This window comes from Lepidochelys olivacea, assembly GCF_965140295.1.
Source record: "Lepidochelys olivacea isolate rLepOli2 genome assembly, chromosome: 1".
NCBI lineage: Eukaryota > Metazoa > Chordata > Testudines > Cheloniidae > Lepidochelys > Lepidochelys olivacea.
The window spans coordinates 51,815,347-51,834,711 of record NC_140411.1 but is presented as its reverse complement, the minus strand read 5'-3'; the positions used below and the strand labels follow the sequence as shown (position 1 = coordinate 51,834,711).

The following is a 19,365-nucleotide window of genomic DNA, read 5'->3' as shown; positions in this document are numbered from 1 at the left end:
ATGTGATTTAATGCCGTGCCACGGATGCTGGTGTTTATGAAAAATTGTTTGATTTTCTAGGCTGTGGCTGACTGAAGACTTTGGCTTGTTGTATAGAGAATTATACAAGATATAAACCCCTTCTTTTCTCAGTATGGTACCCATAACTAAAGTATATCACTTTAATGACTTTTCGGAATTAAATGTTTATGATACTACAGATTATTATGGCAAAGCCCCGATTATGAGTGCTTTCTTCAAACAAAATATAGCCTAGTTCTAGATAATAGAAATTAAGGAACATCAGCCTTCTCTACAACTATCTACACACAATATTTTCTCACTTTTTGTACTATATAAAAGTATATAGAAGGAAATATTTTTCAAGGTAATTAGGTGAGTTTAATTCAAAGACCAATGAGTACCTTTTTCAGTTCTAGCAAGGTCATTTTAAGGAGTACCTTAGTCAATCAAACTAGAATAACCAGGATTCCCTGAGCAGGGAAAAATTAATACATTTCAATAATTTAACAGAGAAAGTTAGTATTTGTGGTATCCTAATTAGGGAGTACAGAAATGGGCAGCAACTTGGTGGACTGCTTAAAAGCAGAATAAGTTAATCACACATGACACTCCTACTGGGAAAGATTTAGAACTGCCACAACTCCAACATAAGCTAGTGCGTAATAAACTCAGTTTGCATAGGGGATTGTAATTTATTTCCCTGTTTTGAGGGGATGGAGGAGGAAGATTTGATACTACGAACAATAAGTGAATACAAGCAAAGTGTTCTAATCAGACAGAGTGGTGTGAAATTGTACTGAGCTCCTCGGGGAAGGGAGTGTTTCTTCTTGTGTATCCAGAAAGCCACTACTATACACAAATACAGAATAATACTTGTTATTTGTATAGCATCAAAAAGCATGCTATGTGCACACCTCTCAAATGTTCTCCATTTTGAGGGGTGTCACTCTTTTTAGTCCCAAATATACCACAAAAGTTTAATTCTATTGTTGAAAATTCACAAATTCATAGAAATATAGGGGTGCAGGGGACCTCAAGAAGTCATCAAGGCCAGCCCCCTGAGCTGAGGCATGACCAGATATACCCAGACAATCCCTGACAGGTGTTTGTCTAACCAGTTCTTAGAAACTTCCAATTCCACAACCTCTGTGGGAAGCCTATTCCAATGCTTAACTATTCTTGCAGAGTCTGAATTTTTTCTAATATCTAACTTAAATCTCCTTTGCTGCAGATGATGGTCATTGCTTCTTGTCCTACTTCAGTGGACATGGAGAACAATTGCTCACCATCGTCTTTATAAAAGTGCTTAACACATTTGAAGACTTATGAGGTTCTTTCTCATGATTGAACATGCCCCCCCCCCTTTTTTTTTTTAACCTTTCCTCATAGGTCAGGTTTTCTAAATCTTTCATCATTTTAGTAGCTCTCCTCTGGACTCTTTCTATTTTGTCCACATCTTTCTTAAAATGTGGATCCCAGAACTGAATACAGTACTTCAGCTGAGGCCCCACCAGTGCCAAGTAGAGCAGGACAATTACCTTCCACATCTTACAGACAACACTCCTGCTAATACATCCCAGAACGATAGAGGAGATTACTTGTAACTGGAGAATAGTCAAGATGTATGGTCCTTATCTGTTTTCCACTGTGGGGTTATGTATTGTGACAAAGTCAGGCCAGATGTCTGCAAGAAGGTGCTGGAAGGCAGATGTGTTAGCCCTAGAACTTTAAAGGTGCTCTTCCCTACTAGCTGAGACAGGGTTACCTCAGGTCAATTAGGGACAACCGAATCCAATTAAAGGCTGCCTGAGGCCTTTTAAAACCCCTCCTCTGGTGAGAGAAAGGGGGAAGAGAGAGAGAGAGAGAGACAGACAGACAAGCTGCTGCCAGGCTAGTGGCAGCAGGGAAATAAGCTGCTCCAGGGTGATGGCTGAGCTCCTTGCCATAGGGGAAACAGCCAAACCTGACTGCCTGCGAGGGGAAAGACTGAAATCCCAGGGCAACCAAGAGGAGGCAGCGACAGGTATCCCCTTGGGTTTTTTTGTTCACAAGATTGTTTCCTTTTTGTTTGGTGAAGGATCACCCTTAAGCCAATCCTGAGGCCTACCCTGAAAATATGACCAAGAGAGCACAGAAGGGGGAAGGCAAGCCCTGCCCTGAGTGGGGCTGATTACTCCAGACCCGCCATCCTCAGAAGGGGAAGTGCTAAGTCTAGCAAGACGAAGGAGATGCCTTGCCACAGTATGGGCATCATGCACCCAGACACGGAGAATTTGAACATAGTATCTGTTGGTCTGCGCATCTGCCCTAGCTCACCTCATGCCTCTGACCGACAGGATAATGGACTGACTCTTTCCAGTTCCTTCTCTACCGCAAGTCAGATAAGATCTGAAGCAGAGGAGAAGGGCAGGTAGCACAATACAGACAGGAACCACTCCTCTCAAAGAACCTCCAGTTACAGATAAGTAAACTTTTCTTCAAGTGATGGTCCCTATTGTGTTCCACTGCAGCTGATTGACAAGGATATCTAAGGAGGAAGAGGATGCAAGTATGTAGACAGTAAGGCTGAGTACCACAACCAAATGAGGCATCAGCAGAAGAGTCCTGTACCAAGGCATAATATCTGGTAAATTTGTGAATGGAGCTCCACGTGGCTGCTTTACAGATGTCCAGGAGGAGTATCTCCTGAAGAGACGCCATAGTTGTTACTTGCACTCTGATGGAATGAGCTCTTACCACATTGGGGAGGTAGGGAAAGGTCTGGAAGCTGACAGAGTAGAATGCAGGCAGAGATCCATTTGGAGATTCTCCAGGTGGAGATGGCATGGTCTCTGACTCTTTCTGCTATAGTGATGAACAGCTTCAGGAATTTCCTGATTTATCTTAATCCCTGTATGTGGAAAACCAAGGCCCACTGAACATCAAGGGAGTGGAGTCTTACTTTCTGTGCAGAAGCATGCAGTTTTGGGAAGAACACAGATAAGTGAATCAATTAGTGTTGGTGAAATTCTAAGCTACTTTAGGGGTGAATTTGGAGTGCAGATGTAAAGAAACCTCATTTTTATGGAAGATAGCGTGTGAAGAATCTGTCATTGCTCCAAGTTCGCCAACCCTTCTCGCTCAGGTTATGGCTACAAGAAAAGCGACATTCATGGAAAGGAGAGACATGAAGCAAGTAGCTAAAGGCTCAAAGAGGGAGTTTTGTGAGTACTGACAGAACAAGGTTCAGTTCCCATTGGGGTGTAGGCTTCTGAATAGGTGGGAAAATTCTTATTAGGCCTTTCCACAATATTGGTCAGTGGATATGCAAAGACCAAGTAGCTCTGAGAAAGTGGATGGTACGTGCTGATCGCCACTAAGTGAACTTGCAAGGAGCTGCTAGACAAACCTGATCTCTTTAAAGATTGGATATAATCCAAGACAGGCAGAATATCCATAGTCTGTGGGAGAATTCCTCTTTGTTGGGCCCAAGAAGAGATGCATCCTGGAGGTTGGGAGTAGTCAAGGATGATGGTACCAACAGAACACGGTTCAGTACTGGACTTATTGTGGCTCTGGGACTTAGGATGTACTAAGTCCTCATGGGCTGAGCTGCAAGGCTTGCTTACAGCTGAATCTGATTTCTTTGAAGTGGACTTTGAGGAAGACTTAATATCATGCTTATGAGAGTGTTTCCTAGCTTCCTGCCATGGCATCTGTGGGGGTAGATACTCCCACACCAGAGCTTGACTTCACAGCAGGAGGTACAGTCCTTGATTAATCAGGCCAATGCACAGGGGGTGGGGAGTTTCCCCAGCCTGGGTTCAGTTGAAGTCTCATGGCCTTTTCCATGAGGTATTTGCAGAGACGAAGTCTCTACCTTTCTCGGGTATGGCTGGGGAACAATTGGCTGATACTCCACATTGACACAATGAGAGCTTTCCCAAGGGAGTACAGGCAGCTCTGGTGGTAGTCGTTGATCGAGAAGGATTGCAGGCAAGAAGCACAGAGTCCTGAGCAAGGTCTGGTACCCAAATGGAGTATGGGTGGGGAGGGGTGTCTGGAGACTAATCTATTTTTAAAGGATAAAATTATTAAAACTATTTACAAACTAGAATATTTTTATTTTGTCGGATGAAGTTGAAGCTGTGGACACTGAAGATTCTGACCCAGACCATGTGGCACTGAGAAGGAACTGGAGAAGCAGCCAGTCTGCCCATCCGTTTAACCCCTCAGTCAAAGGCACCAGGTGAGCCAGTGCCCATGCGCAGACCAGTGGATGCTACTTTCCAATTCTCTGCCTCAGGGCACTATGGTACACATGTATAAACCCACAGTAGAAAACAACAGGGACCATCACTCAAAGAAGAGCTAGCCTTTTTCCATCAAATTATTTCCATCAGAAATAAAGAAATTTATTAGTACCAAAAGAATAAATCCCACACCATATATAGGTTCCCCATAGGAATAAGTTTTGTGTGTCTAATTTTGGAGTCTGTCATACACTGTGCCCACTTTGGAGCAGTGGCAAGTTGAGAGTAAAGGCTATGTGTTTTACATTTATATAATAATAAGACAGGTGTGTGTCCTGAAGAGTTTACAACCTGAATGAGCAGTCCTCTGAATACTCCCATGCATTGGGCTTATTCTCTGAAGCCTATTGACTCTTAAGTAAGTCCGTATTGTCCCTAAATAAGACGATATGATACATGCAGAATTAAGATTTTAATTTTGATACTACATTTTTTCAAGGTGTTTTTTAATCCTATCCTTTTATTTTTATATATTAGGAAATAAAAATGAGGATATTGTATTTGTTTACGTATATAAGCCATATATAAAATCTTTCCAAATTTTCCCATTATTCATACTTACTATTCTTTTATCCTCCTTTGGCCTCATTCCACATATTATTCAAAATGCATGAAGATCGTGTGTGTGTGTGTGTGTGTGCGCACGCGCATATCTCTCTCTCTCTCTCTCTCATACACACACAAAAATCCACTGGCAAAAGTGTGTGTTCCCTCTACAGCTGGTTCACATGAAGGACAACAGCCTACTATTGCTATCAACTATTCTATTAGCTCAAGTTGCAGATGACTGTGCTGTGGATCTAAAGGTTCCAACAGGGCAGATAAAAGATTTTTTTAAATCAATTTTTTGAATTATTTAAATTAAATTTTTCTTTTTAAAATAAACCGGTTTAAAATGAAATCTGAATTTAATATAAAATGTATTAAGAGCCTCTGCCAAAAGAGTTAAAGGCTGCTTTTCTGTATAAAGAATCAGAAGAAAAACAATTAACTTTTGAGGTCAAGCTTTATAAATATGGCACAATAGTCATGTACTGTATATTAAGGGCTTGTTTTGGTTAATAAAAATGAAGTTTATATACCGTTTTGTGTGTTTAATTAAATTCCAGTTAACATCCTAAAGGAACTTGACACAAATCAAGAGCAAAAAGTTAATCATCTAGTAAATAAGCAATATATCATTCATCATGTTCATCATTTTTAACATACTAAAACTGTACAATTAATAACAATGTGAAAATATTAAGCTCTCTGATTGCTTAAATAAAAGCTCATAGTTATAGTGTTGTACCCTCCTAAACAATAAAAAGATGTACGAAACCTAGTGTAAAGACTCTATTTAGTTTTTGCCATTAAAACGTAGTGATTTACATCACCCACTGAAAATACGCTTTTCTTTAGAAACTGAGTTACAAATGGAAAAGTTGATTAAAATCTATTATTTAAATTGAGGCTTTTCACTTGGTGATTTAAATCATCCCACCCCTGGTTCTAACCCTGATCGTGAACAATGAGGGTGTCAATATCATTTCATTTGAGGAAATTTGTGCTTGTTTTCAATTTGCTTTTTAAAAAAATCTGCTCACTCAGTAAGCAGACTGGATCTATGCAGGGGACAAATCAGGGTTCTGCAGTGAAGGAGGCTGCTGTGTGCAGGATCACTACTTCATCTGTTGCAGAAATTGGAAGGTGGGCTGTGACCGAGGCAAGGGTTTGCAAAAAGAGAAAGGATGTCTCATAATTGGGACAGCTGAATGCTGCCCTGGTGAACTGGATTCTATCCCTGTCTCTGTTACAAAGTTCCTGTGTGATGCTACGCAAGTCAGTTAAATTTAAGTTTTCAGTGATGGTCACTTATTTTGTGATCCTCAGTTTCTGGGTGCATAGCTTGAGATCTTGGAGGCTAATTTACACAAGTGCTGAGCTCTAATAGCTGCAATTAAAGTCAGTGTGAAATATGGTTTGAACATATAAAGGATTATATAATGCTGAGCACACTGAAATATCAGTTCTTAGGCATCTCAAACTGGACGCCCAAAATCAGTGGATATTTCTGAGCTTCACCTCTCTTTCCCACCTCTTCATCTGTAAAATGGCCTCATTACTATGGATTACTGTGTCCAGTTTTGGGCCCCACACTACAAGAAGGATGTGGAAAAATTGGAAAGAGTCCAGCGGAGGGCAACAAAAATGATTAGGGGACTGGAACACATGACTTATGAAGAGAGGCTGGGAGAACTGGGATTGTTTAGTCTACGGAAGAGAAGAAGGAGGGGGGATTTGATAGCTGCTTTCAACTACCTGAAACTGGGTTCCAAAGAGGATGGATCTAGACTGTTCTCAGTGGTAGCAGATGACAGAACAAGGAGTAATGGTCTCAAGTTGCAGTGGGGGAGGTTTAGGTTGGATATTAGAAAAAACTTTTTCACTAGGAGGGTGGTGAAACACTGAAATGGGTTACCTAGGGAGGTGGTGGAATCTTCTTCCTTTGAAGTTTTTAAGATCAGTCTTGACAAAGCCCTGGCTGGGATGATGTAGTTGGGGACTGGTCCTGCTTTGAACAGGGGGTAGGACTAGATGACCTCCTGAGGTCCCTTTCAACCCTGATATTCTATGATTCTATGAAAATCAGGATATCATCATCCACCTCACCTCACAAAGGTTTTGTGAAAATAATGTTTGTGAACTACTCAGATACCATAGTGATGAGCACCAGACAAGCCTGTCATAAATGTAAAGGGAAGGGTAAACCCCTTTAAAATCCCTCCTGGCCAGAGGAAAAATCCTCTCACCTTAAAGGGTTAAGAAGCTAAAGGTAACCTCGCTGGCACCTGACCAAAATGACCAATGAGGAGACAAGATACTTTCAAAAGCTGGGAGAAGGGAGAGAAACAAAGGGTCTGTGTCTCTCTGTCGATATGCTGCTTTGCCGGGGATAGAACAGGAATGGAGTCTTAGAACTTTTAGTAAGTAATCTAGCTAGGTATGCGTTAGATTATGATTTCTTTAAATGGCTGAGAAAAGAACCGTGCTGAATAGAATGACTATTTCTGTGTGTGTCTTTTTTGTAACTTAATGTTTTGCCTAGAGGGATTCTCTATGTTTTGAATCTAATTACCCTGTAAGGTACCTACCATCCTGATTTTACAGGGGTGATTCCTTTACTCCTATTTCTATTAAAAGTCTTCTTGTAAGAAAACTGAATGCTTTTTCATTGTTCTCAGATCCAAGGGTTTGGGTCTGTGGTCACCTATGCAAATTGGTGAGGATTTTTACCAAACCTTTCCCAGGAAGTGGGGTGCAAGGGTTGGGAGGATTTTGGGGGGAAAGACATGTCAAAACTACGTTTCCCAGTAAACCCAGTTAGAGTTTGGTGGTGGCAGTGGTTATTCCAAGGACAAAAGATAAAATTAATTTGTACCTTGGGGAAGTTTTAACCTAAGCTGGTAAAAGTAAGCTTAGGAGGTTTTCATGCAGGTCCCCACATCTGTACCCTAGAGTTCAGCGTGGGGGAGGAACCTTGACAAAGCCCATGAACAAATGAATGCATTCTGTATTTAGAGCAGGTTAGTAATAAGGCCTAGGACACACTGAATGAGGATAAAACAAAATATTGAATAGCTGCTCATTTACTGAGTACCACCCATAGTGTGCACTGAATGAGGCAGGGTTCTTGTGGGAAAATAGTATATGACCATGTAACTAGAGACTGTATCCCTAAGGCATATACACAAGGGAGCCAAATTAAGGTTGCATAAACTACCTTAATTCTGGCATTTCTTAATTTTTGAGTGCTTGACTTTACAAGCTTGCTAATTTTCTTTTAATGTATATTGTGGGTAATATTACATATACAGTATATTATATATACAATATATACCATGTAATATATGTAGAGAGAGAGAGAAAATGAATGAATGAATACACATGATGATGTGGAGCAGGATAAAGTGTTTATAATTAGATATTTGGATTGGGCATTACTCTCAAGGCCACAAATGAGTTATGCTAGTCATCTCAAACAAGAGGTGACAAAACTCTTATACACCACAATATACTTTAATTTTTCTGTAACATATATAGCAGGGGTCTCAAACACATGGCCTGCAGAGTTATTTCCTGCCGCCCACCATAGGCTCTGATCCCACCAACAGCAGTGCACTCAGGTGAGAAGGCAGGGCCAGGGCAGGGATTTGGAGAAGGAGTTGGAACAGGGACAGGGAGGGGGCAGAATTTAGGCAGGGACTTTGGGGAAGGGGTTGGAATGGGGGTGGGGAAGGGGACAGAGGGGGGGCTTTAACCGAAGTAACTCTAAAAGCAAAGGTGTGTTTTGTCATTTGAGTGAGGTGCACTACTGAGTGTTTAAATTTTATTAAAACCCCTCTTCACATTACAGTTTTAAAAAAATTAATGCATTGATTTTTAATAGCATACTGTATTACCCTTCATTTTTTTCATTTTTGACTATACTTTTGTATCGTTGTATGAAAAGGTTTCAGTGATGTGGCCCTAGGAACAATGCACTAGTCCTCATGTGGCCCTCGTGGTAATTTGAGTTTGAGATCCCTGATATATAGCATGCATATGTTAAGAGTTTATAAAAAATACTGCTGGTATTGTTTTTCCTATTATTTGATCTATAAAGGTATGTACCTTAGTTACCATGAGTCCAATTTACAGATCTCAGAGAGCCATACCTGTATACATGATCTGAAATTGCTTTTCTTGAATAAAATACCACATTTTGAGGTCAGAAGCTAGTGCCTACTCCAGCTGGTTACTGCAAATCATCTCTTTCCACCAACATACAGCTTCCAATTTAAGCCATGATGGTGCATGAGATATTCCACCTTGACCCTGTCCAAAACTGAAAATTGCTTGTCCTGGGACTCAGGCAGATGTATTTTGCAGAGTACAGGAAAGGGATAGTACATAACTGGGGGTGGAGGGGGGGGGAGAGATGGGCTTTTATCTGGCAAGCTGCTTTTAAAAACATTAGCAGTAGTCTCAGTGGACACTATTCAGGTGAGGCAGTTAAAGGCACATGATAAAATTTAGAACTGGGCTATCACCAATATAAATGTGTAAGCATGTATACACGCACACACCACACACACTTCTAATTATATAGTATCAGCCTCTTGTTTTAATCATTTACTATTATTGTAAACTTTCAATTTAAAAAATATGTTTCCCCACAATACTTCTCCTCTCCTAATCCATCTCATACAAAAAATCTCCTTTTACTTTTGACATTAAGTACCTTGGGGTATGGTATCACCTCAGTATTATGCCAAGCTTCCCTGAACATCCAAGACCTAGTCTGTTCTGGAAAAATTATACTGGGTAATGTTTTCCCCATTTCTTTATTAAAAAGGATATCCAAACCCGATAAAGTAATGCATACAAGACAGTTATTTTATTATTCCCAGAAATAGAAGCATTTTGGTTAAAAACTTACTGCAGCACTACAGCCCGGAAAGTTGAAAAAGGTATCAGGACCATGTCTCTGTGGCATCTGATTAAGGACTGACAGTAGTTTAACTGCATGTCTTGGCTGTTAAAACAACAGAATTGTAGAAATGTCAATGCAACCAGTAAATGATATTCTATAGCTTTATTAGCCACTGGATAGTTTTCAAACAAACCGGTAAATTAATTCTAAAACTGTTTTTAAAAACTTTTAAAACAGTAATTCAATTAACATAAAAAATTCAATTTCATATGCCTCTAGAGACAGTTTACATTAACCTCAGGCACTAATGCACCGACACTTAATACTTTATCTAGCCACAGCTTACCCAGATTCCATTTTCGCCTCGAAGCATGCTGAACAAAAGCTTCAACTCCTTGACAGTGATGCTGTAGCTGGCAAGAACCCCCAACATATCAACTAGAAGATCTTCAAAGGAAAATAAAGTTATTCTGAACTCTGAATTACACCGTTTGTCACAGAAATTATTTGCAAGTACAAGCTGAAAATGGCAATTTCATTAAAAGTAAACTTTATTCACAAATGTTAAAATCAAACTGTGACCTTAAAGATTGTATAACAAAATATTAATTCAAGAATGTCCACTTTTCCCATAACATCATTTAGGTTTAAAATATACATATGATTACATGCCCATTTCTAGAATTTCTAGTTTTTAACAAAACAGTAAATAAGTACACAGAAACAATCCTATGTTTGCAGTTTTATCACAATAGGCTAGGAACCTATTGCTGAATATTTATCACCATTGTATTGCACATTTTAGGATGTTTCCTCATTATTCTAGTAACATGTTTCGAGCATGTGAGAGCTAAGATGTACACATCAACGTTCTTTGAACTGTTTGCTACGTCATCTTGCAATTTTATTTCTCTGCATTCTTCTTTAATTTGGTACCCAAGTATGAAAACTTTAGATTTGACCACAATGCAATGCCAAACAATGAGGGGAAAAGAGGATCTGCTAAAGTCCATCACTACAAGTGACAAAAACTGCTATAGAATAATTAATAGATGACATATCGTCCATTACAGCATTTCAAAATGCGAGAAACGTATACAGATAATAGGAACAAAAAAATTCACTTTTCAGAGAAAATAGCATTCAAGATTAATAAATAGATTTTAGACTTTTAAAAAATGAAATATTTATGCTCATTTTAAGGTTTTGGATCGTTTGGGGAATCCTGGTTCTTTTCATGTTCTCTTTGCTTTCCCTCAAAGCCCAATACTTCTAAGAATTGCTATTAGTGTCCTCAGATGCCATCACAGCAGGAGGAAGGATAGTATAAGTTTTGGCCCTCAGAGAGAAAACACAAAAGCTGTTACAATTTCAAGGAGCAGCTTCCAGTGCACAGAGGATTCAGACCAAACAGATTAAGGCAAACTAGTGCCCTTATCCACCAATATTTTAGACATGCTTCTAGATCCCCAGGGTCATTCACCAGTCAGACATCTTTCTCCATAACATTCTTTGTTCTAAAAAAACTCAGATTTTTTTCTCTTCCTTATCTCCAAAGGACACCTCTCTCCTACTCTGTTCCAATGGTTGGTTTGGGGTCAGAAAGCTGCCTGGGACATATCTTTTCAGCTGCTAAGGAAGCTCACCATATTTCCCTTCAATTTACCAGAACATTTTGCATTATAGCTGGAGGATACAGGAGCAGTTATAGCTAAAAGATAAACATTTTCTCTAACTAGCCTTTTTCAGTTGCTCGTAATTACCAAACTTTTACTTTCTGAGCTGAAATTTTTCAGATCTTGTATCCAGGAATTATCCAGGAACATTTTTTAGTCATTTAGTTGTTCGTAGGCAGTGAAAGAAACCTTCTTTTAAAAATGTGGTTTTGTCTGTGTTTAAAACTGCTCTTATACATCAGCAGGAAGGCACAGAAACTTGAAATCAGTCTGGGAAATGGTGAGATGTGTGATTTCACAGGTCTAATGAATATCTATTTGATTTGTCTGAGTTAGAATAGTTTACATATTGTACTATAAGCATGTTTTTTTTTAAATGATTTCCCAATGTTCTAACAGCATTGAAACATGTGCACACAAGTACCTTTTTTAAAAACCTTATCTTATTTGATGCACATATGCATACTGAATGATACAGGACTCTGAAGGAAAGCCCCTAGAAAGTTTTCAGGAGACAGTTATAGGACTGTATCCTAATTACAGGATCACACACTTTTTTCTACAGAACCACTCCCTCCTCTTGTGTTCTGATTGAATGGTACACTGGTGCATAGTAATTACAATAGGGTCCTCTAGATCCACACATCATTTTGAAGTGAATTCTATTTGTAATTCCCACACTATGTGCTATGAGTAAATCCACTGGATTTGCTCTAAATTTGTACCACTGAAAGAGCAGATTATAGCTCTCAGTGAGCAAGTTGGAGCATGCAGTGAATGAAGCCTCATTTAGTGCACAGGTTGCATGGCGGACAGTTCATGAAGCACTAGTTCACCCACTGAACAGTGAAGATAAAAATTAAAAAAACCACCTAGGCACTTATGGCAACTTTCATCATAGGGTCCAAGCGCCTCCCAAGTATTTAAATAAAAGAAATAATAATAATGATCTCTTTTTTCCTTTCCCTGCCTGTAGGATAAATCATTTGACTGGTTAAGAGGCTTTTTTAAAATCTATCCTGCAAGAGTCGGTGTGTGCGGTCTGTTTGTGAAGAGCTTATTAAAGGAAAACAAAAATCAAAAATATTTTAGTTTGAAAGTGATGATGTGTGTGATATCTCCTCATCCAATGGGAGTCCACATCCATTTCCTATCAATGTTCTGCCTCATTCACTGCATACCATCCACCCTGCATCCTGACTGTGGCAGAAGTCCTGAGGAAACAGCAGCATTTGATCTGGTAATTAAGGACTGTAACACGCTGAATATGCAGAAAGGGGAAGAGTTGAGACTGCAAGTCAATTTTCGCCCTGACTTTTGAGTACTCCACTTTGCAACCTTAACCTTCTTCTAAGTTTGTTTCTTTTTTTATGTGTGTGTACACTTTGAGGGTTTTTTTCCTTTAAATAGAAAAAGAAATTGTGTAATATGGAAGTATTTGGTAGAAAGCAGAAGATCCCTAAAAATTCCATTCATCTTCAATGCCTATGTTATCACACCTCCAACAGAACAGGGATAAATTTAAAAATTCTTTTTCATTCAAGTTACTACACACGTGCAGAGTATATTTTAAATAATCCTTATGATCACAAAATTAAAACAGATCTTCAGTGGACCATCAAAATACATGTTCTAGCCAGGGACACACTCCATGGCAAATTTCACATTTCTGTTCAAACTGCTGCTGAGTAGAGCTTTTCAAAAAAGCTGCTTTTTATAATAGCAAAATTATTTGCTCCCCTTTTACTCAAACTGGGCTGAAGTGTTTTTATTCAAACTTAAAAACACAGCAACATCACATTCACACTGAACAAAAAGCACTGAAAGATTCAAGCCCAGGACTTTGTAAGTAATAAACAAAAGAAGAATGCCCTTAAAATGCAAACTCTTGGGCCACTTTTATTACTGGTTTTGCTACATGCTCCAGTTACAAAGAGTTAGATTAAATTAGATTAATTTCTTTTGATATAATTGAAGTTAAAACTAACTTTTTTCTTTCTTGGTTTCTGATTAATAAATCCTAGTACGGCATATCACGAGTCTTGTCTGAAAAGATTTAATCCATACTTAGTATATATACACTATACTAATCCACTCACCATATAGGAATGGCAATGTCAAAAAGCATGGCTTTTCTGAGGTTCTTGTCATTTTATGTGATACGAAGTCATAATAAGTATACCACACAGGTTTAACATGTATCTATAGTCTCGTTTTGTAAATAAAACTATAAAAATGAAATTATGGGGAGAGGAGAGAAACCTTTTCTCCTTATTTTAATGCATTTCAAACAATTAATGTAACAGGTTTTACTTGCAGTAACTGCCACCTCATGTACACTTGTCAAACTGTGCTTAGGGTTGGCAATTTTGGTTGGATGTATTTCTGGAGGTTTCATCACATGACATGATCTTTAACAAAAGATACATTTTTAATTCCTGGAGACTCCAGGGCAATCCTGGAGAGTTGGCAACCCTAACTGTCCTTAATATTTTACATTTACTCTTTAAACTCAACTGAAAGAACCTTAATTCAGTCATGTAAGGAACAGCTTAAAACTAACATAGCTCAGTTGTCTCTGAAGTAACACTGAGCATAGCATCAGACAAGAGATAACATGGCATTTCCCTTCATAGATCATCTGCATAGAAGGCATTGGCAACACAACTTCAGAAGGAACAACATCGTGTAAAGCTTAAGTTTAGTAACCAAGCTTTACAAGCTGGCTGTGAAGTTTAACTTTCACTTAATAAGGCAATCAGGTTTTCCAAAATTTTCAAATGGATGCATTTCCAGGAACAATTTCTGTTAACAGCCCAGCTGCCTCTATAGCATTATTTGGTGGGAGCAACTTTAGTTGAACTTCGCTTTAAAATAGTTACTGTTTCAGTGCTCAAAATTCAATTCAATCAACTTTCAAGCATCCTAACCACCTGCAGCATAACAACTAAGCTCCTGGAGAGGAAATAGGTCTCAATGAAGAAAAGGCAACTGTAAATTGTACTTTGCATGACAAGTTAGGATAGCAAACACCAATTCAGATTTTGCTGTTATTACTAATATACTATCTAAAGAAACTATTGGGTCAGAAGACTTGCTTCATTAGTTCTTACCCAAAAATTTAGGGACTCAGTTTTCTAAGTTCTCTGAAGGAAAATACTTTATAGCTGTTAAGGCCATCTGCCAATCATCTATCTGGTCATTATAGTAATCTTTTGCCCTCAACCACTCATAAAATGGATCAACATCCCTTCCTGTAGTATAATCTTTAGATTGTCAGGGTATCCAGATGACCTGTGACAAACAAAGTTTCTGGGAAAGAGACAAATACCAATGATAGTCATCCCAATTTTCAATGCAATTGATTGCAGAGAAATGCGTTCCAATGCAAAAGCTGTCATGAAGATTAAGATATTATTTCCTCTGCCACAGCATCTGCAAAATCTCAGCACATGAAATGCTTCAAGTAGATGGCAACCTCATGTATCTGAATTGGCTCCACTCAAATGAAGTCAGCTTTTCCCCACTATGAAGTATTTTCTAGCCATTTTGTATATAGAGAATGTGAACTGAGACTTACGTAGATTGCTGTCTGAACATGACACAATGTAGACAATCTGTTCTGCTTGATTTACACCTAACTTTGATCACAGTATTTCAGGAAGTACTGAGAGAGACAGAGCCACAGTTAATGAGTTGCAAGAAGGATACCTGTACTTTACAAGCCAGCTTGGAAATACTAGGCCCACCACTGACAGACTGACTATTTTGGAATAGAGTGGAACCAAATCCTAGAACTAAGTTATGGTTTGGCCCATGTTCAAAAGATCCTCACTGAATGCAAGGAAACAAACAATTACTGTACCACCACATTTTTCACCTCACCATTTTAGGAAAGTGGGTAGGAATGATTGCAGCGAAGCAGCTCTGGCATCATCTGGAGTCATCCTGTCAACCTTGACCCCTATGTATCAGCCTACCTTAAGGCACTGGTTATTGTCAGGCAATAGCCTCCTGGTGATGATCAGCTATTAGGCACCAATGTTCATTCATTTTTGATTTGTTAGTTGCCAATGCCACTATTGACCATGAGGTGGTAGTGAAACATCTGCAGAAGCTGGAGAAGTAGAAGCAAAGCAACTAACTCCGGTGTCTCTGTTCCTTTCTTTCAAAGGTCTGATAGGTGACTCATCCACCCATAGGGCTCTCTTATGAAGGGTCCAGCAGAGTTATTGTGAACAGGAATTGAACACCACATACACAGGGGTTTTACTAGTGATTGACATACATTCTGAGCTGCAGTGCCATCAGAATTCTGATACTCAATTTGTCTTGTAATCAGATCTGTAGAGTAGTTTCCACTCTTCCACTTTCACAGGAGCAGAGATAAAAGCAAACTTGCCTAAGCTCTCTCTTAAAAACCTTCTCTGAAATGCTGCTGATAGGCAGGAAAAAGCATTCTTAGAAAAATTAATGGAGTAGGCATCCACTCCCTTTACTGATGAGGTATGCCAGCCTTTTATCAATACTTGCAAACTCATGGATCTTTGATTTCCCAACTGCTTCTGGATCCCAAATATTACACTGTCTTCTGCCATCTTCAGTTACTTAGGCATCTTCTACTCTTTCCCTATGATGTTGGCATCATCAGAGTTACATGTGCCTCATCAGAGTTACCCTTGAGACTATTTGGAAAGTGGAAAATTCAATGGCTTGTTTGCTTTCTTAGTGAAGCAGGGTTTTGGGAGCACATTACAGTTATTGCACTGGTTTCTTATGTGTTTCAGTCTAAAAACCATAATGTTAGTTTTAACAGAATAATACCCTTTACAGGTAGAACCTGACTGCCCCTTTCCTTGTGTATCATTTTAATAGTTTGACAGGTTGGTCACAGGTCATATGTAACGGTGCATCTTTGGCTGTGTGACTATATTGATCTGCTACTGCTTGAGTATGTAGTTCTTCACACCACAGAACAAGGATCATCTACTGGCTTACGCATTTACTTGAGGGGCACAAGACTATGCACCATGTTTCTCAGTGATGTTAGCAGTGGGTATCTATTACTGCTACTTAGTAGCAATATTATTTGATGTATAGTCTTGAATTATAAGCAGCAAATTCACACAGACTAAAAGAACAAATCATTTACAATTTTAAAACATACTTATAAGGACCCAAAATATGCTAAGCACCTCGCAAAGGCACTTACTCTGGAGAGAGTAAATGGGGCCATTTATGAAGATTTAGTATTACATACAATTTGATATTTACTAAACCCACCAAGATGCACAAATCTCAGTAAACACATTTTCACACTGCTGTTACCATCATCCTTTCCCCAACTCTTGTCTTGATTATAGCTTCTTCACTTAAGGAATCTCATCTATATTTAGACTCAAAATTCCTTTTGACAGGTACCATATTTTTACTTCTTCTGTAAAGCAGCTAGCAGATATTTGGGCACTAAAAATAAAATAACCACCTATATATCCTCTCACTTAGCAACTATTTGTAAATCAGCTAGAATTTATGGAAAGAAAAACTATTCAACTCTTCAAAAATTTCACTATTTTTTAGGTCAATTACACTACTCTCAAACACAGTACTAAAATACATAAGATGAAAAAGCTAACCCTAAACTGAAGACAAGATGGCCTTTTGAATTTCTCCTGCATCTCCCCAACAACTGTAATGAGTGAAAAATTACTTCTGTAAATCCTACTGATCACATTCTAAAAGTGGAAGCTTAGCCTACCCTTCTAACCAGAGTATCTCAGATTACTTGCAACTAAGAAAACAGGAATAATCTCCAGATACTGAGGGTATGAATAAATTGGAAGCCTCACACAGGGAACATCTTCTGTAATCCCAGACTCTCATGAGTTCTCATAGATGTGCAAATAAAGTATGCTATGTTTCAGTAGAAGGAAACATAGGGAATACTAAGAAAAAAAGTATTAAAAACTGAAAAGCCATCTAACATGAAAATTCAAGAGAGGCTATGAAGAGAGCACAGATGTTTTAAAAGGCAGGCAAAAATTGAAGCATAGAAACTAAAATAAAAATGCTTAATACAGTCCAAAAATACAATATTCAATAAATTTGAACATTTCTAGTGTTCTCTTGGTTTTTAATCATATAAAAAAATTGTACTATTTATTATTTAAAAGGGCCATAATAATGGTTCAATTCTTTTACTATAACAATTCATAGCAATTAATATTTTTAGAAACTGAGAATAAGTGTCAGAGATGCTCTTATGAGATATATTGAAAGTTGTCTTATTTTATCACTAAGATCAGGCAGTCATCTATTTTCTTTTTAAAAGAATTGTGCATACTAACTAAACTATTTCAACATTACTTCTAAAACAAGAGTATTTTATAATCTTTGCCCATTACATTTACATAAAGTTGCTTTAGTACTGTTGACTCAGTATCAATAATAATCAAATAATTTACTGCTTGTGAAATGTAAATAATGACTAGGCTTGCAACGCTTGAGTGTTCAGGAACACTGAAGTTATACATATCAATCAGTAATTTATACCTGCAATCATGTCGTCCACTGTACTCATCTTCAGCAGTACCTGTTCAATTAAGCCAACTTCCGTGCTGGTCTGTAAATTACGGACACTTTTACGTAGAATGGCTGTGAACATACTCCAGATTTCTGCTTGGCATGTTACATCACAGTGTTCTAAAAGCTCCGACATACACGTTATGCTCTCTGCATCCTGGATTATAAAGTTCATCTCTAGATCAAACTCTCCACCAACCAGCTAAAAAGAAAAAAAAAAACAAATGTTAGTATTTGTAATATATAATTTGAGTCTTACTGAGGAGTTGAGCAGTGTGTCTGAACTGGCTGGCAGCTTTACAGATCCTTATTTCAACCAATACTGACTACTTTTTGAGTGTTAAGGCAAACAATCCAAATAAATTTGATATGAAAACTCACATCTCAATGGCAACAGATCACGAAGATAATCAAGATGGCAAAAGCACAATGGCCACTAAGATCATATAAGAAATTAACTGAAATTTTCCCTCAGTATTGGATAGCATACTTTCAGAAATGAAAACCTCTCTGCAGTCCTCCTTATGCCAACTAATTCAAAGGGCAGATTGACTCCAATAAACAGAAGTACAAGAATAGCAGCATCTGAATTGGCTCAGAAATCAAAATATCTTTGCAATCCTCTGTAGACCAACTCACTCAAAGGGAAGGGTGACTCCACCAAACAAGTGCACAAGTAGCAGCATTAGAATTGGCTCAAATAATAGCACACACCTGTCTGCAGCTCTTGGAAAAGAAAGTTGCTTACTCAAAGGATAAAACTGGAGATATGTGAACTCAATGCATTACTTCTGAGACTCCCTGATGTAGAAAATTCCAATCCAATGAGCTTTATTTCTGAACAGATCCCAAAATTACTTGGGGTGTAGGTAAAACTGAACAAAAAATGGATAGAGCCTATTTGGCTCCAAATATAGCCAAAATAAAGTGCATTCACCCCAACCTGCAAATATCTGCCTACATAACTGAAAAAAGGCAATCCATGAAAGAGATCTTACTCAAACAAGGAACACTTGTCATTTTTTCAGAATTTTTCTCCTCTTTTATAGCAGCAGAAAACTTCATTCAATCCAGGAACAAAACAACTCAGAGATCAGAACATTAGACATATTATTTATACCCAGTAACAATAAAGATTCTTGAAAATACAAATATTTCCTTATAAAGACGCCAAATATAGTCTATAATTTGCTAAGCAAAAAAAACCCAAAAAGTCTTAAGGCACAATGCTATATGTTAAATGAAAGATATTTTTAAAAGTATGTGATTGTGATAAGTGCTTACTTTCAGTGATTATGTGTTGATAGGGAACAATTTTATGATAATCTAACTTTCCAGGGTTTGATTGAGAACATTC

General features: G+C 38.2%; 1 protein-coding gene across 2 annotated transcripts in view; it reads right to left on the bottom strand.

Moving 5' to 3' along the window:
• Positions 1 to 19,365, bottom strand: part of NBEA (neurobeachin) — an 867,588-nt gene that overhangs the window by 704,047 nt on the left and 144,176 nt on the right. For both annotated transcript variants that reach the window (XM_084617023.1, XM_084617024.1), the window contains exons 2-4: positions 17,979 to 18,210; positions 10,097 to 10,197; positions 9,757 to 9,852 (exon numbers count right to left, since the gene is read on the bottom strand). In XM_084617023.1, the coding sequence (XP_084473149.1) occupies positions 9,757 to 9,852; positions 10,097 to 10,197; positions 17,979 to 18,210 (429 nt within the window). The remainder of the gene's footprint in view (positions 1 to 9,756; positions 9,853 to 10,096; positions 10,198 to 17,978; positions 18,211 to 19,365) is intronic.